General features: G+C 46.4%; 1 protein-coding gene across 3 annotated transcripts in view; it reads right to left on the bottom strand.

Moving 5' to 3' along the window:
• Nucleotides 1-4,879: 4,879 nt before the first annotated feature.
• ARHGEF16 (Rho guanine nucleotide exchange factor 16) overlaps nt 4,880-17,785 on the bottom strand; it is a 38,173-nt gene continuing 25,267 nt past the window's right edge. For 2 of the 3 annotated variants that reach the window (XM_038376885.2, XM_043499842.1), the window contains exons 10-15: nt 15,395-15,487; nt 14,446-14,603; nt 10,436-10,636; nt 9,071-9,144; nt 6,603-6,704; nt 4,880-5,714 (exon numbers count right to left, since the gene is read on the bottom strand). In XM_038376885.2, the coding sequence (XP_038232813.1) occupies nt 5,575-5,714; nt 6,603-6,704; nt 9,071-9,144; nt 10,436-10,636; nt 14,446-14,603; nt 15,395-15,487 (768 nt within the window). In that variant the 3' untranslated portion in view covers nt 4,880-5,574. The remainder of the gene's footprint in view (nt 5,715-6,602; nt 6,705-9,070; nt 9,145-10,435; nt 10,637-14,445; nt 14,604-15,394; nt 15,488-17,785) is intronic. The other variant, XM_043499843.1, reaches the window with a different exon arrangement.

Genomic DNA, 17,785 nt, shown 5'->3' with positions numbered 1-17,785 from the left:
AAATATTTGTAAACAAAATAGTATTTTTCAATTCCCCTCATACAGGTACTGTAGTGCAATCTCTATCGTGAAAGTGAAATTTACAAATATAGATTTTTTTTTTTTAAACATATCTGCACTCAAAAACAAAAACATAAAACTTTAGAGGCTACAAATCGAAGCAAGAAGGGGCATACAAACGTTTAGCATACCTGGCACGTAACTGCCTTGCAATGCTGGCTACAGCAATGCCATGCAAACGTCTGTTCTCACTTTCAGGAGAATTGTAAATAAGAAGCGGGCAGCATTATCTTCCGTAAATGTAAACAAATGTGTTTGTCTTAGTGACTGGCTGAACAAGGAGGAGGACTGAGTGGACTTGTATGAGGTGAACTGAAAAATACTCTCTTTTTTATGGGTTTCAGAGTAGCAGCCGTGTTAGTCTGTATTCGCAAAAAGAAAAGGAGTACTTGTGGCACCTTAGAGACTAACAAATTTGTTGAGCATAAGCTTTCGTGAGCTCTTTTTTATGGTGCAAATATTTTTTTAAAAAAATCAGTTAATTTGTTTTGCGTTAACCACATGCATTAGCTGCAATTCATTGACAGCCCTAATATTAATTGAAGGATAGTTTGGCATGAAGGACAGTTCCATAGCGCTATTTATTTCAGGGTCTCAAAGCAATTCACAACTCCCCATGAGGTAGGGATCATCCCCACTTTGCAAACAGAGGCTCAGAAAACTTAGGAGACTTACCCCAAGTCATGTGGGAATCTGCAGCAGAGTCACAAATAAAATCCAGATCTCCTAGATCCCACTCCTGCATTTTAACCACAAGCACATTCTCCCCAACGTTCTCATTGTCCAGCTCTAATTTGTCCCTGCAAGAAAAAACAAAGAACAGGTCAGGTGTGTTCCTGAGTTGGTCTATTCCAGAGACTTATGACTCTGACCCACATCACCCACCCTTAGCACTTCAAACAAAATCTGACTCAATACTGCAGTTGTGGGATGGAGCAATTTTGGCCTGCACTTGAACAAAGAGCTGAAGTGACCCTGACCCCAAGACACAGCCAGTTTAGCCCCACAAATGCCAAGCAATTCTTACCTTACAGATTTGCCACGGGAAGTCAGCCACTCCTGCCAGCATCAAACCAGGCCTCCTCCAAAGCAATGCAATGACTGCCCCAACTGAAAAGCAAAAACCTCATTCACTGCATGGAAAAAACGCAAACGGGGGAATTAGTAACCACTTTGCACAGGTTTTGAAACTCCCATTTCTATTTAATACACATTTATTTCGCTCTCTGGGAGAATAACTACTCACTCCTGGAGTTTCCCCCCTTTGACATTTCTGAAGGATGCATGCAGGCTGCCAGGCTAGCTTGCCTGAATGGCTATGTATTCCTTTGACTGCGTGATGTTCTACACAACCCCTCCAGATACTCTAAAGTAAGTTATTAGCCAGACTTCCTGCTGAGTAGCTCCAATGACATAAAACCAGCAAACACCCTCGCCGCTCATAACAGATCAGGAAGTTTATTGGCTTAAATATTTGCTATATACGATATACAGCAGTGTTCACGTCATCTGGGTAAGTAACAATTACAAAGGCGCAAGGTGCTGGAATTCCACATTGGAGCCTTCAGCCGCATTGCGCATTTCATGGACAAAGCAGACAACAGGCATAATCTCACGCCCACCGATACACAGATGCGGCAGCAGTCAGAGTGGTGTGGAGTATTAGAACGGGCTCACAAAGCCATGCGGGGCGTGGAACACAGCACTGTCAGCAGCAGGCCTTGGGCTGTCCCCCCACAGCATGGAGGCCAGAGTAATTTCAAACATAGTTTCCTACTAAAACCAAGAAAAAAAGAAAAAAAAAAACACCCAACACATTTGGGAAGTACAGAGAACTGGAAGAAAGAGAGGGGGAGCCAAAGCTTTAATTCTTTCCGTAAGTAAAACTGATGCACTGGGGATGATTTTGGGGGTGGTGAGATTCCAGGATTCCTTCACATAAAACGCTTCACTCAACAAAAGTGCTTGAAATGGCAGAGCAGGGCGAGCTGCAGGAGATCGCCCAGCAGAACTGTAAAGTATGAACCATGCCCAGTGGGATGCTCACTGCTCTCTGCACAGCTAGGGACGATCTGTTACACGACTTTCATTCCTAAGAATTCCAACTCCCAAAGCCGTTCCTGGGGCGGGAGGTCACATACAAGTTTCTTCCTGGTCAAACCATGCCCCTCATCCAGACCTATAAAGAACGGTGATTGGCTCAGACAGTCCTACATCCCAGCCCTTCCCCACCTTTATTGTGTTTGTAAAAAGAAGCCATATTAGAAAACAAAGCAAGATATTTCATTTGTCTCAGACTGCAAAGAGGGAGCAGTTTGATTGCAGCCACATTACCATTCCCAGCTTTGAACCTCACTGGAAAACAGCCCCCAAGAGATCACACCAAAGGGTAATCAGACTGCCCTGGTTTGAGTATCAAAAAATTAAGTTGCTCATTCCTTATTCTGGTGGGTGGGGGGTAGGGGGAAGAGGAGTCTGAGGATTTCCCAGGACAGTCAGACTTTCCATTCTAATCAATACATAATAGAGATGCTTGTCTGTAAATACGTCCTCACATCATGGCAGAGACCTTCTTACATTCACAGAATTTAAAGGCACTTACGGGCCCTGCTGCTATGAGAGAAACTTCATTAAAAAAAGAAAAGGAGTACTTGTGGCACCTTAGAGACTAACAAATTTATTTGAGCATAAGCTTTCGTGAGCTACAGCTCACTTCATCAGATGCATCCGATGAAGTGAGCTGTAGCTCACGAAAGCTTATGCTCAAATAAATTTGTTAGTCTCTAAGGTGCCACAAGTACTCCTTTTCTTTTTGCGAATACAGACTAACACGGCTGCTACTCTGAAACCTGTCATTAAAAAAAGGCAACCAAACCTCCACCGGTGCCCAGAGGTCACTACTTGCAAGTTGTTTCACATTGGCGATGGTTGGAGATGGTTTTTAAGGCCAGGCTTTCATGCCGCAGCCCGGACACTGCTTTTAACAAGTAAAACTAAAATTTAGAAACAAGTTGTGAGGTGATATGGGGGAGGGGATGGACAAAGAGGAGACGAACCTTGGAGATAGCATAGTGCCAAGAGGATAAATGATGCATCCTAATCATTGGTGACAATAGAGATTCCAGGTGCGTTAGGTGACTATGAGACTCCGAGCCTCAAGAACTCCAGTTCTGGGGCTGTGGAGGTGAAAGCCTTTTAACCCTGCAATGTCCCCCTAGGTGTCAGCCCCCCTCACAATGTTCAAGGTTTCCTCATTGTATCGGCTTCAGTTCCCACCGCCCTCATGGACTCTGTTCTGCCAATAGCCCCGCTGTGCTTCCTGGAGAAATACTGTATGGCCAGTGGTTCTGAGCACAGCGAATCTCTGCTGCTTTCTGACACGTTACAGCCGTCTGCCGGGAGCACTCGGAGGGAGGCACAGAGCAGCATTCAAAGGGGAATTCAGGCATCCTTCGCACCTCTCTAAACCTGCCCTGGGTTTTCCTGGAATCCAGGCTCCCAGACAGAACACAGTAACCAGCGCCGTAAATACTGTGCACTCAGCCTTATGAAAACAAGGTGCTAAAATACAAAGATTACATGGCACAATCCTCCAGCGACTCCAAAACTATTCACATCCTCCAAACAGTCTGGATCAGCCACAGGGCTGACTTAGACGATATTTCCATGAAACACCTTGGCGGGGGGGGGGGGGGGGGAAACAGAGGGAGGAATGAATTCAAGTGAGCCAGACTCAGTAACGAGCCCACTCCTGGTCAGACAGAGGCCGCAGGTGGGTTTTAAAGGCTGCTTCTGTTCCCAGCTCTCGAGAGCTCTTTGGTGGGCTTGGCTCACAACGTGCTTGGTATGAGAAACGCTGGTGACCACACAGCCAAATGGGAACCTCTGAAGGGAAGTGGAGCAGCTACAAGTTACAACAGATTTTCTGGAGCAGCAGCAGCACTGACCAGAGGAATTCCCATTACAGTCGTTTGCCCCGTACCAAGGCCGCTGGCTAATTCCAGTTTTTCCTCACTCATTAGCCCTTTCTTTAGCCCGTCACCCTCTCCTTAACGTTTACTCAGGGAGTTGATCGGGTCGGGTTGAAAGGGAGGGAACCAGAAAGACTGCAATGGATAAAACTAATCCGCCCTCTCTCTTTAAGCCTGAACTGCAGTCATAGGATCAGAAAGCTGGCTTCCAGGCACTTTTCATTCTAACCGATGAGAGGGCTCCTTGCTGCAGCCTGACTGAAATGGCCCTGAAGCCTCCTGGACTCTCAGAAAATGCATCCTCCCCCCATAACATCCAGCCCAAGACACATGCCAGCTGAAAATCCACATGAGAACAAGTAGCTTACGTGGGGAAGCATTGCACCAGTTGCTCCGCAGAGGGTTTGTACCAGGCATTGGCACAGCCTCCTCCAAGTCTCTGGGAATGTGAAGCCTGGAGACTCAATGTTGTCCCGGTGACCACTCCCCACTAAGACTCAGCTGGCCTTTTCGAACTTAGAAACACCCTGCAGGACAAATCCCAAACCTCTTGTGCAGGGCGCATACAGAGCACTGGGTAGTTTCTCCTACGCTTAGTTAGTGTTAAGAACGCTGGAGAGCACTCGCTGCCACCCCCCTTCGTCCACAAGCCTCCAGCTGTGAAGGATTCACCCTCTGCATGGGCGCAGAATCACATAAGCAGCCTTCCCTGGTTTGAAGGACGCTCAGACTTTCAGCAGCTCAGGTCACTTCATCGACAGAGCCTCCCCAACACTCCAGCCAACATAGAGCTAGACACAGCTGCTAACCATCTACTGAAAATGAGGACAGACTATTCAAATCACTAAGAAGGAAAAATATCCATTTTATAGATACACACTTATCAAACCACACCTGGACGTGTTCTCCACAATACAGTGGCTGCAAAGAACCCCTGTAACTAAACTGCTGCATGTTCCATTAGGGTCCCTGACAAGTGCTTGCCCCAGGACTAATAGCAATAGGTGATTTCAGAGAGAGAATAAAGGTGAATTGGAGACAGCGGCACACAAACTGAAATATCTAACTAAAGCCCCAGCTCCACATTTGAATATTTCAGAGACGTCTCTGGGTTGGATTTCAAAGCAAGAAGCCATGGCTTTAAATTCCATGCAGCAAATTCCAGTCGATATTAGAAAACCGTCCAGCTGCATACGAGGGGCCAGGGCAGATCAGACGATGTGAAGTAGCTCCTAGGGTTACTGAAGTCTTCAGAGAGAAGATGACACATCCTGAGTGCATGCACAGAGGTTACACAGTCCCTCTCTCTGCACAAAATGCTCACGTCTGAGTCAAGTTAGTTCCTCTAGAGAGCGTTTTCTTAAAAGGAAGGGAAATGGAGTTTGCTCCGAAGATCAGCTGCATGGGAGAGACACCAAGGGCATCAGCGGGTCTGGACCACAGACTTTCCTCTCCTCAAAAGTCTATGGGCTCAGCCGGCTTGCGGCTCATGGCCTTATAACTGGCTTATTCCAGAGAGAGAACGTCCCCCGGGGCCTGGGACTCACACATCCGTCTCTATCCGCAGCCGCTCCATGCGCCGGACGTTGCTCTCCACAGCGTTGCGGTTGGTGATGTGCTGAGCGCACGACTGGGGAAACCAGCCTCTCTCGCCATCTCGCAGCCTCTCACCCAAGTACCAGCCTAAGAGAGGGAGTGAAGATCTCAGTTAGACGGGAAAAGAGAATACCTAGATGGTGAACATACACAGTCTGCTCCAAGCCCCTTGCTCCAGGGCACCAGCCAGTCATGAACTGCCCAGGGCCTGGAAGAAGCTGCCCTGGCTTGACCCACACTTCCAGGTTCCCAGCTCCATGGCAGGGACCCTGGGGTAGCCCACACGTGGAGATCCCTGGAGTTTTGGACCCTGGACACCCCAGCTGTCCAAGAGAGCCCTGCCTGGGAGCACACGACAGAGCATCCAACCCAAACTGAAACTCTTTCATCAGAAAGTTTCTGACCAGCTCTAGTCATGACTGTGAATGACACAGTGGGCTATGGATTCACGTGGATGTCCAGCTACTGCTCCAGACAGCTCCTATACAGTCCTGGCATATTCACTGGGTAACGCGGCAGTGTCCGCCATCCCCAGCCCTCAAAGCACTTCCCACAACACCTCCATGAGGTGGAGCCATTCTTCCCATGGGACCGACATGGTGAAGGGAAGGGACTTCCCCAAGGTCAAATGGCATTCCGGCAGCATCAGGATCTGAGCCCAGGGAAACCCGCTCCAAAAAAATGCATCCGATGAAGTGAGCTGTAGCTCACGAAAGCTTATGCTCTAATAAATTTGTTAGTCTCTAAGGTGCCACAAGTACTCCTTTTCTTTTTGCGAATACAGACTAACACGGCTGCTACTCTGAAACCCGCTCCAAAAAGTAAGAGGTACCTTTTCGGAGAGCAGGTTAGGCTCCAGTCTCCCCCTAGATCACACTCCCTTCCCAGAGCCAAGAACAGCACTCAGGAGTCCTGGCTCCAAGTCCCCTGCTCTTCCTTCTCTGTTTGTTACCTCAGTCACGCCAAATCACTTACCATCCTCCTCGCCGAGGACCAAGACGACATCCGCCTGCTGCAGGGAAATCTCATCCGTCTGTTTAGCCAAGTAGGCCCTGATTATCTCCACCTGTCTCAGCTCTAGTTGGAGGAGAGAGAAAGAGAGAGAGAATGCGGAGACTGAATGAAACACAAAGCGCAGCGGGACTAGACAAAATGCCGGATGATGCTATGGCTCAACTGGACTCTGCAGCCAAATACTCAGAGCTGCAGTCACAGGTAGACGGGAGAGGGCTGGTCACAGAGCGGACAGGCCCTGCCGCATCACTGCCGGCTCCTAAGGGACGGGAGGCCCAAGGCACAAGACAGACAGCCTTTGCTCACACAAGGAGAGCTGTAAAACGGTGCCGAGATGCAGGTGCAATTGGGCAAGTCCAGAGCAGATTCAGGTTCCAGTGACGGCCCCACAACCACTCAAGCTAAGCACTCAGGCAGCAACTTCCAGGTGCTGCTCACCCCACCCACATCTCTGCTCTCGTTCCTCCTGTACCCCGCCCCGTGGGCTCCCCAATCCGGTCTCCACTTCACAACCTCCCTTGCACTGTTCCCCAGCCCTTGGGGCAGCCTAATGCTCTGCTCCAATCCCTCCGTACACCCACACCTGCTAGAAGTGCCTCCTATTCCTCTCTGCATCTGTGCTCTGCCCCCTCTCTCTGTCCAGAGCTGGGCTCGTCTGTGCATGGCTGCAAGCTCTCAGGGCAGCGTGCACGTCTCCCTGCGAGCCGGGGGTGAGTCCCCTGCTTACCTACAGGCGCTAGCTCTCAGCGAGCTAGGAGAGAATAAATCAGCACTGTAGCTGCAGTGGCAGGAGAGGCACGGCTGAGCCGCACAGAGTACAAACTCGCTGGTTGCAGGAGAGTAAATACTCAGCATGGCTCAGCTAGCATAGCTCGACAGCTGCTACATTGCTATTGGGACTCACACAAGCTTGGCAAGGGCCGGTGCGTATACAGGTACGTAAGCAGGGGAAATTGCACCGCTAGCTCATAGCATGGATATAACCTAAAAGCTGACATGGCACTATAGATAAATGATTACAGGCCTATTAATATTTGTGACAGTGCTTACAGCAGATGTAGGCAGAATTTTGGGGATAAGTCCTGTGGAACTTGATTTTTTGACCCCAAACCAGGCAAAACGTGGCAAGTTTGGGTTTTAGGGTCATTTGATCGCAAAGCAACAAAGCGGCAGGAGGTGGCACAAACCAAATGAGTGGAACAAACATGTACCCATTTCCAGTGGCTCTAGTCCTACCCTTTGCTCTTACTGTTAAAGCTTTGGAACGACTCCTCTATGATTTGAGCTGGTGAAGAGTTTGTTACCCAGGCTGTTCAGAGCTATGGGTCTTTGGGAAGGTGATTCACAATGCTGCCAGATCTCACAATTTTATCACAAGTGTCGCAATACCTAGGGAGTGGGAGATGGGAAGGGGGCTCTGAAAGCCCCAGCTTCTGGAGTCATGTGATTAGCAGAGAGTCTCAGTTTTCATTTAAAAAGTTATTAGCCCTTGTGGTCATGGAGAAAAGCCTGAAAACAGGATCTGAGTTAATACTAAAAACTCAGAAACCAGGAAGTGGTGAAGCCCCCCGGTCCAGCATTTTTAAATAATTTTTAAAATCCCATGATTTTTAAGCCAGTCTCATGATTTGCTTGGAGCCCTTGCATAAATTTTCAAACACTTGGGGCTAGCAATGCTAGATTCATAACAATCAAATAAATCAACTGCAACCATTTGAATTACGTACTCCAGAGACCATGCACACAGCTGGTGGGGCTAACCAGAAGTTGGAGAAAGAAGATTTTTATTTGATCAGCTTTGAGTTTTTCATTTGGCACATAATCCACCCCCCCCCCCCCCCGCTTCCATTTCTGCAGAGCTTGGAATTAACACAACGTTTTTGTTCACTTCCTGGTGTATTCCCAGACAAGAACGGATTTTGGAGTCACAGGACCATGCGAGTTAACAGCTGCTGAGGCAGAGCCAGCAGAGGGAGCAGAAGTCTCTCTCTCTATTCGGAAGAGCATTCCTCCTCCAAGGAGAACCATTTCCTTTCCCTTATTTAGCATCCCACCCCGCCTTTATAAGGAGCTCACAAGCCAATGACAGAATCGTAAAGGGACAGATTAGAGTTAACTGCGGCTCCGGAGTAAAAGGTCTGATATCTTCATGGGAGGCAAATGCTGGTAGCAGGAGAACATGCGACAGATTAGAATGGGTCTCCCAACAGGAGAATTAGACTCTTTCATAATTTAATACATGCATGTCCACAGCACAAGCAAATCCCTTGGAGTCACAAACTTTCCAACCACAGACTTTGACCTTTGGAAGGAGATCTTTAGTCCTTAACCAGGGAGAGTCGTACAATAATTAACAGACATCAGTGTGCAAGCTACAGACGTTAAAAATAAACCTTAATGACGAGGGCTGGTTATCAATAAAGTTTTACCTCCTTTACTACCCACGTCATCTGTTTTGTTTTCTCTGTGCATCAGAGCAGTGATCCAGCGAGCCCGATCACTCCTGTCAAGAGTTAAAGACCTTGTTATGTGCAGGTAACAAGCGTGGAAATACCTTACATTATAACCAAAAGGTTCTGCCAGGCTGTAGATAAGATAGAAATACTGGTCTCCTGCACATGCTAAATTCCAGCAGCTCTCTCCCAAAAGAGCCAAACATCTGAAAGATGCAACTTTAAACAAATAATTTAATCTCTATGAAGTGGGTCTGGACTTTATTCTCTGCAAGCTGAAACGGAGAGATGTAGCTCTGAAGCAGAAGCAGTGTAAAAGTTTGCCGAGTATCTATAGGATTGTGTCACACATTAATGAAAAAAATCAGGTGAGACAATAAAGTAGTGGAGATGGCTGAAATATATACCCAGGATCAGAGGCAAAAGTTTGGGGATTCCCAAAAGAACTGTCACTTCTTGTGAAACAGGATCGAGTCTAAGGGATGAAGGCTGATCTCGTCAGGATAATGGGACTATGTGCCATTTTGACCTAAGAACAGCAGGAAGTGAAAGATTTCAGAGTAGCAGCCGTGTTAGTCTGTATTCACAAAAAGAAAAGGAGTACTTGTGGCACCTTAGAGACTAACAAATTTATTTGAGCATAAGCTTCCATGAGCTACAGCTCACTTCATCGGATGCATCTGATGAAGTGAGCTGTAGCTCATGAAAGCTTATGCTCAAATAAATTTGTTAGTCTCTAAGGTGCCACAAGTACTCCTTTTCTTTTTTAGGAAGCGAAAGAGAAAGACAAGCCTCCATAAGAGAGAACAGGATTTAACAGCAGCAAATGGAAGTTACTTATGGCCTGAGGGTATAGGGAAAGGTAGGTAGATAGATAAGGATAAGAGAGAAAGCAAAAAGGAGGCAGCAGCTCATGATCTAGAGATTCCAAAGCAGGGAGGGGAAAAGCCAGGCTGGAGACCTTGGGAAATGAGTTAGCGGCTGCTTTCTCTGCAGAGCTCAGCAATTTGCAGAAGACAAATAGGGAAGAGTTAAGGCAGAACTTATTTCTGTGCTATGGGGGAGGAGAGGTTTTGGTGGCCTAACGTATTTATTCATGTGCTATAAAATCAGGCACCGGTGTAACACAAAATAACCTGTTACACATGTTCTCCCCTCCCCACCCCATCTTGAAAAAAGAGAGAGAGAACGCGAAACAGCATTTTATTAAAAAAAAACCCAACCAAACAAAAAAAAAAAACCCACACAACACACCACTCACACCCCACCCACAATCCAGGAAAAAAAAAATCCACAGCCCCTCTGTATGTTTAGGAAGGAAGCCCACAGAGCAACACTCACAGAGACTCTGCCGACAGCACAATCGTCTCCTCCTTCCCTTCGCTGTTCCTCTTCATGATCACTCGAAACGAGTGGCCGCTACGGGCTGCACCACTTGATCCTGGCTTCCCGGGGGGAGACGAGGGACTGTCAAGGCTTTCAATTTTCTCCACCATTATCTGATCCAGCTTGGCATAGTCCATAACTATGTAGCTCTCCTCACTAGAGGCAACAAAGGCAGCGGGGTTAGAACCTTCCAGTGCTGGACATGCTGCTCGCTTCCAGAGCCATGCTCACCAGGGACGGGAACTCGGTCTTGAAAGCAGCTTCCCTGAAGGTTTACCAGAGCCCAGCAAATACCAGGACACACAAGGTTTAGTTGTTCCATCAGGCCTTTTCTTAGCTCATTAACTCCCGCTTCCCATCAAGGCCAAGTGGTTGGGCTCTCCTATAGACTTCTGCTGGCACAGCATGGGCTGATGAAGTGGGATACAGGACCAACGTAGCTGTGCTGGCAGAAGCCTCAAGGGCAGATGCCATCTTGCCAGCAAAGCTGCTGCTACCGGTCCTCTATCCGACCTGGGCTACTGGCTGCGGTTGGACCTCAAAACGTAAGAACAGCCACATTTGCTCAGACCAAAGGTCCACCTAGCCCAGTATCCTGTCTTCCAACGGTGGCCAGTGCCCAATGCTTCAGAGATAATGAACAGAGCAGGGAAATCAGTGAATGATCCACCCCTGTTGGCCATTTCCAGTGCTTGGCATGTATTGCATTCCTGACCATCTTGGCTAATAGCCATTGATGGAACGGTCCTCCATGCAGCTATCTAATTCTTTTTTGAACCCTGTTATCCTTTTGGCCTTCACAACATCCCTGGCAATGAGTTCCACAAGTTGACTGCGCATTGTGAAGAAATTCTTCCTTTTGTTTGTTTTAAACCTGCTGACTATTCATTTCATTGGGTGATCCCTGGTTCTTGTGTTATGTGAAGGGGTAAATAACACTTTCTGATCCACTTTCTCCACCCCAGTCATGATATCACAGACCTCTATCTTAATCTTTCCTCACGTGGAAGCTGTTCCATCCCCCTCATCCTTTCTGTACATTTTCCAATTCTAATATCTCTCATTTGAGACAGGGTGACAAGAACTGCACAGGTTTCAGAGTAGCAGCCGTGTTAGTCTGTATTCACAAAAAAGAAAAGGAGTACTTGTGGCACCTTAGAGACTAACAAATTTAAAGTACTCCTTTTCTTTTTTAAGAACTGCACAAAGTATTCAAGTTGTGGGTGTACAATGGATTTATACAGAGGTAATATGATATTTTTGGTCTTATTATTTCTCCCTTTCCTAAGGCTTCCTAACATTCTGTTGGCTTTTTGTGACTGGCGCTGAGCAGATGTTTTCAGAGAACTAGCCCTACGTGTTGAGAGGCAGCATGATCCAGGGGACAGGGCACTAACCTGCTGGATGACCTGGGACAACTCATCTCTCTTTCTGCCTTGTTTAGGCTGTAATCTTTTGCTGCAGGGGCTGTCTGGATCAGGCCCTTAACACATAAACCATCACAATCCACCATGTCCTAGAGCCAATAGCAGAGTGTTTGAGACAGGGGCTGGTTTGATTTTGGCTATTGGCAACCCAGAGTTCAGTTGCCAACTGAACATTTAATCATGACTTCTTTTTCTGGGATGGTGAATTTCTCAAGCCACCATGGGAACTGATGTAGCATTCAAGAGCATATATAGTCCATAATAAGCTGAAAGAGCCATGGAAACGGGCAGAACTGCAGAGAGATCCCCACTCAGAGAGAGAATTCGTATTTCATCTCCTCAGCATGTGCACGTTAGTAATTACTCAGGAGCAGCAGTTCACTTTAACTCCTCTAGCAGTAGACCGTGGTGTGTTATTTCCATATAAATCCAATCCTCAACTTTCCACAGCAGCAACAGGATTCCAAATGGAAACAGACAAAAGTGACCCCAAAAGACTTTAAAGGCTGGCAAGCACGAGAGACAAACATTCAGAAGGCAGAGAATTTAATCAGATCTCTGTGCCAACTGGGGGAGTGAGAGGAAACCAAGGAATCAAATTATAGAAAACTGTTTAAGAAGCAACCTTGCAGGGCTAATATTCCTCTTTATGTGGTGCCAGCTTGGCACAAATGGCACCAGAACGAATCAGAGGGAAGGTGCTTACCTTTGGTGGAATGAGCTTTGCAAGGTTATGTAGATAGTTAGATAAACACACAGCCTTGCAAAGAGCTCTCCTGGAAGTGCCATTTTTTGGTCAGGCAAACCAAATATTAAATTCTACCCCCCCATCTTCTTTTAGACTGTAAGGTCTTTGGGGAAAAGGACCATCTTGTTCTTGTGCCTGTAAAGCTCCTAGCAGAATGGGCCCCTGATCCACGACTAGGGCTTCCAGGTGCTGCTGTATTATAAATATCACGAGACCAAGTCAATGTTGTGCCCAGGTGGGTAAGTTTTCATACTAGCTTTGCAGGGCTGTGATTTGGTGGTCATGTTTTTACTTTAAATTCCAAAGGCTGGCTATTGTCTTCCTTGTCCTCTCTCATTCTTGACAGTGTGTGCTCTGCTTGAATTTTGGGAGAGAGGTGGTTTTTTTGTTTTGTTTTAAGATCATCACAACCTTTCCTCAACCTGGCCTCTGAGAACAAGCGGTGGATGCCAGCTCCATCACACTGTTTTCACTGCCCATTGTTAATGCTCCTGAATAGTTGGGAGCAATAGGTTCCAGCAAAAGGGCCATCACAATGGGGTTAATTCGTGTACCTAAATTGCTCCTATTTGATGACTTGTAAGCAAAGGATTTGGTCAAAGATCCAAAGTTTTAAACATTCTGTTAACAGGAGAGCTTCATAGCTGCAGGCTAAGGAGTGTCTTGAACAAAAGGCTTGGTGCCTCCTCCTCCTCTTTGGTTAACTCACTAATAAAAGGGCAGGGATGACGTCTTTCCTGCAATTTCCTGTATGCATTTCTTGCCCTTTTTTGCCTCTAACATTGATCAGAGAGGTTCAAGTGACAGCACTGGAGGGCAGAGCCACTTCTTACCCAGCGGGACAGGAACAAGTTTCTACCCACCTCACCCCTAACCTGTAACCTGCGGAGAGAAATCACTGGGGTTTTTGGTTCGGAGCCAAACTGAAAAATCCAGGGAAAAATATTCAGTTGCATTGGACCTGAAATGAATTTTTTTTTTTAATTTGCTTGGTCTCAGGCCAAAACTAAACATTTTGTTCAACCTGAAATGATTCCCCCCCCCCCCCCAATTTCTTTGTTTTGTGTCATCTTCAGGTGCTTTTCCATCTGTGTTTTTAAAATGAGCTGAATTTCAAAGCAAAATGCTGTTGTGAAGTGAGATAAAGTATTTTGAGCAGGCTGAAACAAAACATTTAGACCTGCCTCAAAAAATCTGCCTCACTCCATTCGCACTGGGCCCCAATCCCGCAGGAAACATCTCAGCAAGAGGAGGACATGACCCATTCAGTCCCTGGCTTCTCTGCCGAGGTTCTCAACAATAGCACCCTAGGGAGTGTCAACTGGGAGGGGGTTGTTTTGGTTTGGTTTTTTGAAATAAGGACACCCATCATGTAGGAGCTGGAGCAAGGGCACCAACTTACTTAACTACACAGGCATCAAACCACAGTCAGACGGCCAACTGCACTCACTATGGAATGGATTCAAACCGGTGATGGGCATGAATGCTCCACATCTCTCTGTCATTCTTCTGAACCACCTAGTCAACTAGGGCTCTAGCTTTGCAAATACACAGACAGACATTCATGAGATCATGCATCCAATGAAGTGAGCTGTAGCTCCCAAAAGCTTATGCTCAAATAAATTTACTAGTCTGTAAGGTTCCACAAGTACTCCTTTTCTATTCATGAGACAGTAATTTACCACTAGGTAATGCACCCTCAGTGCTACTGACCGCTTCAGGTGAGGCAATTGATAAAAAGTCTCTTCTTATGAGCTCAACAAGAAGAGACCATAAATATCCTCTCTTACCTTTTCTTCTTGGTTACAATCAGGACGTCATTGAACAGAAAAAGATAGCAGTTAGCCCGGCCAAAGCCTTTGCGGAAGATACCAGCATCTTCTGAATGGGAAAGGGAGATCTCCCCTCTTTTCAGCAGCCAGCGGGAAGCAGAAATCAGTGGGAAAGGCTGCAACAGAACAAGAAATGTAGTCAATTTTGGGACATAATAGCAACAGTAAAAGAAGAGTCTGAAGTGATCACCAAAGGTCCCCTATTGCATTGTCAGTGGAGAACTACGCAGCCATTCTAAAGCCAGATGCAGAGAGCTGGGCTCTTTGAAAAAATCTGGACTTGAACTTGGGCACCAGGCAGTTCTGAAAATCTGGTCTTTAGTGAGCTAGTATTGAAGGAGTTTCCTGGTAGAACAAGAGACAGCTATTTTAGCTACATGAAACCATCTCCAGACCATGCAGAGTGACAACAGTGACTTCATTTCTCTTGCTCCTCCCACCAGGGGGATTGGCCTCAAAAGAAATTCTTTTAAATGCATAGCAATTCTTAAAGTAATTAGTCCCACCCGTCTGTTCTGATCTCCTGACTGGTAGTGCGTATGGAGTGCCACCAGGCTGACAGTGCTCTTGGCAAAAAGCACAGATCCAATATTGCATGTTAACAGTTTGCATCTTCAATTTTAAATGGCAGTAAAAAAAGACAGCGGGATGAACAGCTTTTGAGCAAGATTGTTCACTCAAATCAACCAAAGTTCTTGTTTTAAATGACAGCAACAATATAAAACTCTTGAGACAGACGGATTTTCAATGTGAGTTAGGTGCCTAACTCACTCAGGCATTTTAGTAATGTTCACTAGGTGCCTAAATACCTTTGTCAATCTGGCTGCAAGTATTGAAAAAGCTGCCATCACTGCAAAGCATAAGAAGAGAAGCCCAGGGCACATTTCCAACAAAGAGGACTCCTCACCTTGATCTTTCCAAACTCCAGGTGTTTCTGAAGTGTGTACATCTGCTCGGTCCTCTCCATCGTGTGGGCTCCCTCATTGCATTTCTTAACTAGCTAGAAGCAGAAAGACAGAATTATTCCAATGCTCAGCTTGTGTTCTCTTTCTACACAGTGGACACAATTGGACAGCCTGGAGTTCTTCACTGCCACTAAACTGAGGCATGAAGTGAGGCAGGAGGGTTGGAGACATGCACCAGAGATTTAAAAGTTTGGAAGAAGAATTGGTTTGCTACTTTAAAGCACCTTCTTTTCTACCGGAGCTGTGACACGCTTGCAATGTTGGGCAATTTTTGCCTGCTCTCGCCAAGATTTTCCAGCCTTTTCTTCCTCTCTTGCTGGAAAGCAAAATAAATGCAGTTCCCTCCCCCTACCTTTTGCCACGCAACTCCTGGCAACATTGCCTAGGACTCAACTGATTTAAGGGTGACAACAGACAGCGGCCACCCTTCCTGCTCCCCTCTTCATGGCCCAAACATGCCAGATTTCTAGGATCCCTGTTGATCAGTTTGCCATGGAAAAAAATGCAGAATTTGCAATTTTAAAGAGAATCTTTAATATTTGCATTTTGTGAAAAAATAAAAACATTAATTAACAACTAAATTTTACAGAGAGGACCAGTGTCATTTATTCAATGCACATAATCTCCCCCTCTTGTGGTTGACTTCTGAATGCACTTTAAATTTACATAGCTAAACATACTCCAATAAACTGCTTCCGACTTACAGAGGTTACTCAACAGTATATAGGGGTTCATGTCCAATTTCATTTCAGCCTCCAGATGCGAGTAACTAAAGTTATGAAAAATTGCCAAAAACTTTAAAAATCACCCTTGAAGACTGAGCCACTGAGTTTGGCAAGGACAAATTTCACATTGATGGTGATGTGTCATTCCGTACTGTATGCAGCAAGGCTGTACATTACATCCAGAGGCAGACATAAGAACATAAGAAGGGCCATACTGGGTCAGACCAAAGGTCCATCCAGCCCAGTATCCTGTCTGCTGACAGTGGCCAATGCCAGGTGCCCCAGAGGGAGTGAACCTAACAGGTGATGATCAAGTGATCTCTCAATTGTAGAACACATGGAAAGTGCTAAACAAACTAAATGAAAAACGAAAACAAGAGGCTGAAACAGCAGGGCCATTGACAGCAGTAAAGAAACACTGCACTGGGACTGGATTGCACTGCACTTCTATTAAGTTTATTTTATAATAATGACTAATGGCACTGGTAGGCTTAGAATTTGCTTAAAAATTGTAAATATATATATCAATCAATAAAACATTGTGCTCAACTGATATCTATAGATATTGTGGCAAGGGGAACTGAAGTCCAGCGTTTCATTTTAATTGCGGGAAAACAACAGATTTTTTTTAATTGGAGAATTTTGGTTATAATCACGGAAAACTAGGATCCCTGATGATCAGCCAGCCTTCCATCTCTGTTCTGGACAGCTAGCAGCTACAAGTGATTGACTGATCACTCCTTTGCTCCCAAGCCTATACGATTTGGCAACACTAGGACGGTTTCAGTGGCGTCAAACTCTGCACTTTCCCTCTCCACTCACTATTCCCTCCTCTCCCCGGCCGGACTGCCATCTGACTTCAGGATATCTTACAGCATCCTCTCAAGTCCCTCCACAGCTACCAGATCCTTCTGAATCAGGGACCCTGGGCTGTTCTGGAGCAAGGCAGTCTGCTTTTCCCCGCTTCTCGTCTCAGACACAACGGTGAAGTGCTCCATCTCCCTTCAAAGCCATCCTGGGAGGCACTGGGTGGAAGGTCCCATTTTAGTAGCTGTCTGAGGGAAGACTGCTTTATAGACCACAGGGAATGTGAGACGAGTTGTTAATTACAGGGGAGAGCATGGCCTCTCGACAGCGTGCAACTTCAGACTACAGTGCTAGCGGCATCTCTTCCACTGACAGCTACCCTTCAGTGTGATTAAATCATGCACATGTACATGCCCCCCCCCCCACGGGCTCACAAAGGCCAGAATATAGCAGCCTCTTAGTGTGGGGGAAGAGGCTACTTTAATACTAATGCCAGGAATGATCACAATTCTGTGTTTGGTTGGGGGGGGGGGGGGGGGAGAAGAGGTGGCTAATTCTTTGATTTATAATGTTGAAGTACTGCCAGAGGGATCAGATGCCTCTAGATGTGTAGAGCAACAAAAGGGTAAAGACAACTGTAACTCATGTGGCTGACTTGTGAAGTCCTTGCAGCCCCACGAATCAGGTCTCCTATATATCACGTAAGCATGGCAGGTCTTCTTGCAGCAAGGCAAAGCACCTGCAGTTTACTATTGGACAATACATACAGCTTCTTTCTTCCTTCCAAAGCTGCAGACGCCT

Source organism: Dermochelys coriacea, chromosome 18 (genome assembly GCF_009764565.3).
Source record: "Dermochelys coriacea isolate rDerCor1 chromosome 18, rDerCor1.pri.v4, whole genome shotgun sequence".
Lineage (NCBI taxonomy): Eukaryota > Metazoa > Chordata > Testudines > Dermochelyidae > Dermochelys > Dermochelys coriacea.
The sequence above is the reverse complement of the archived record's forward strand: the minus strand, read 5'-3'. Positions and strand labels throughout refer to the sequence as shown.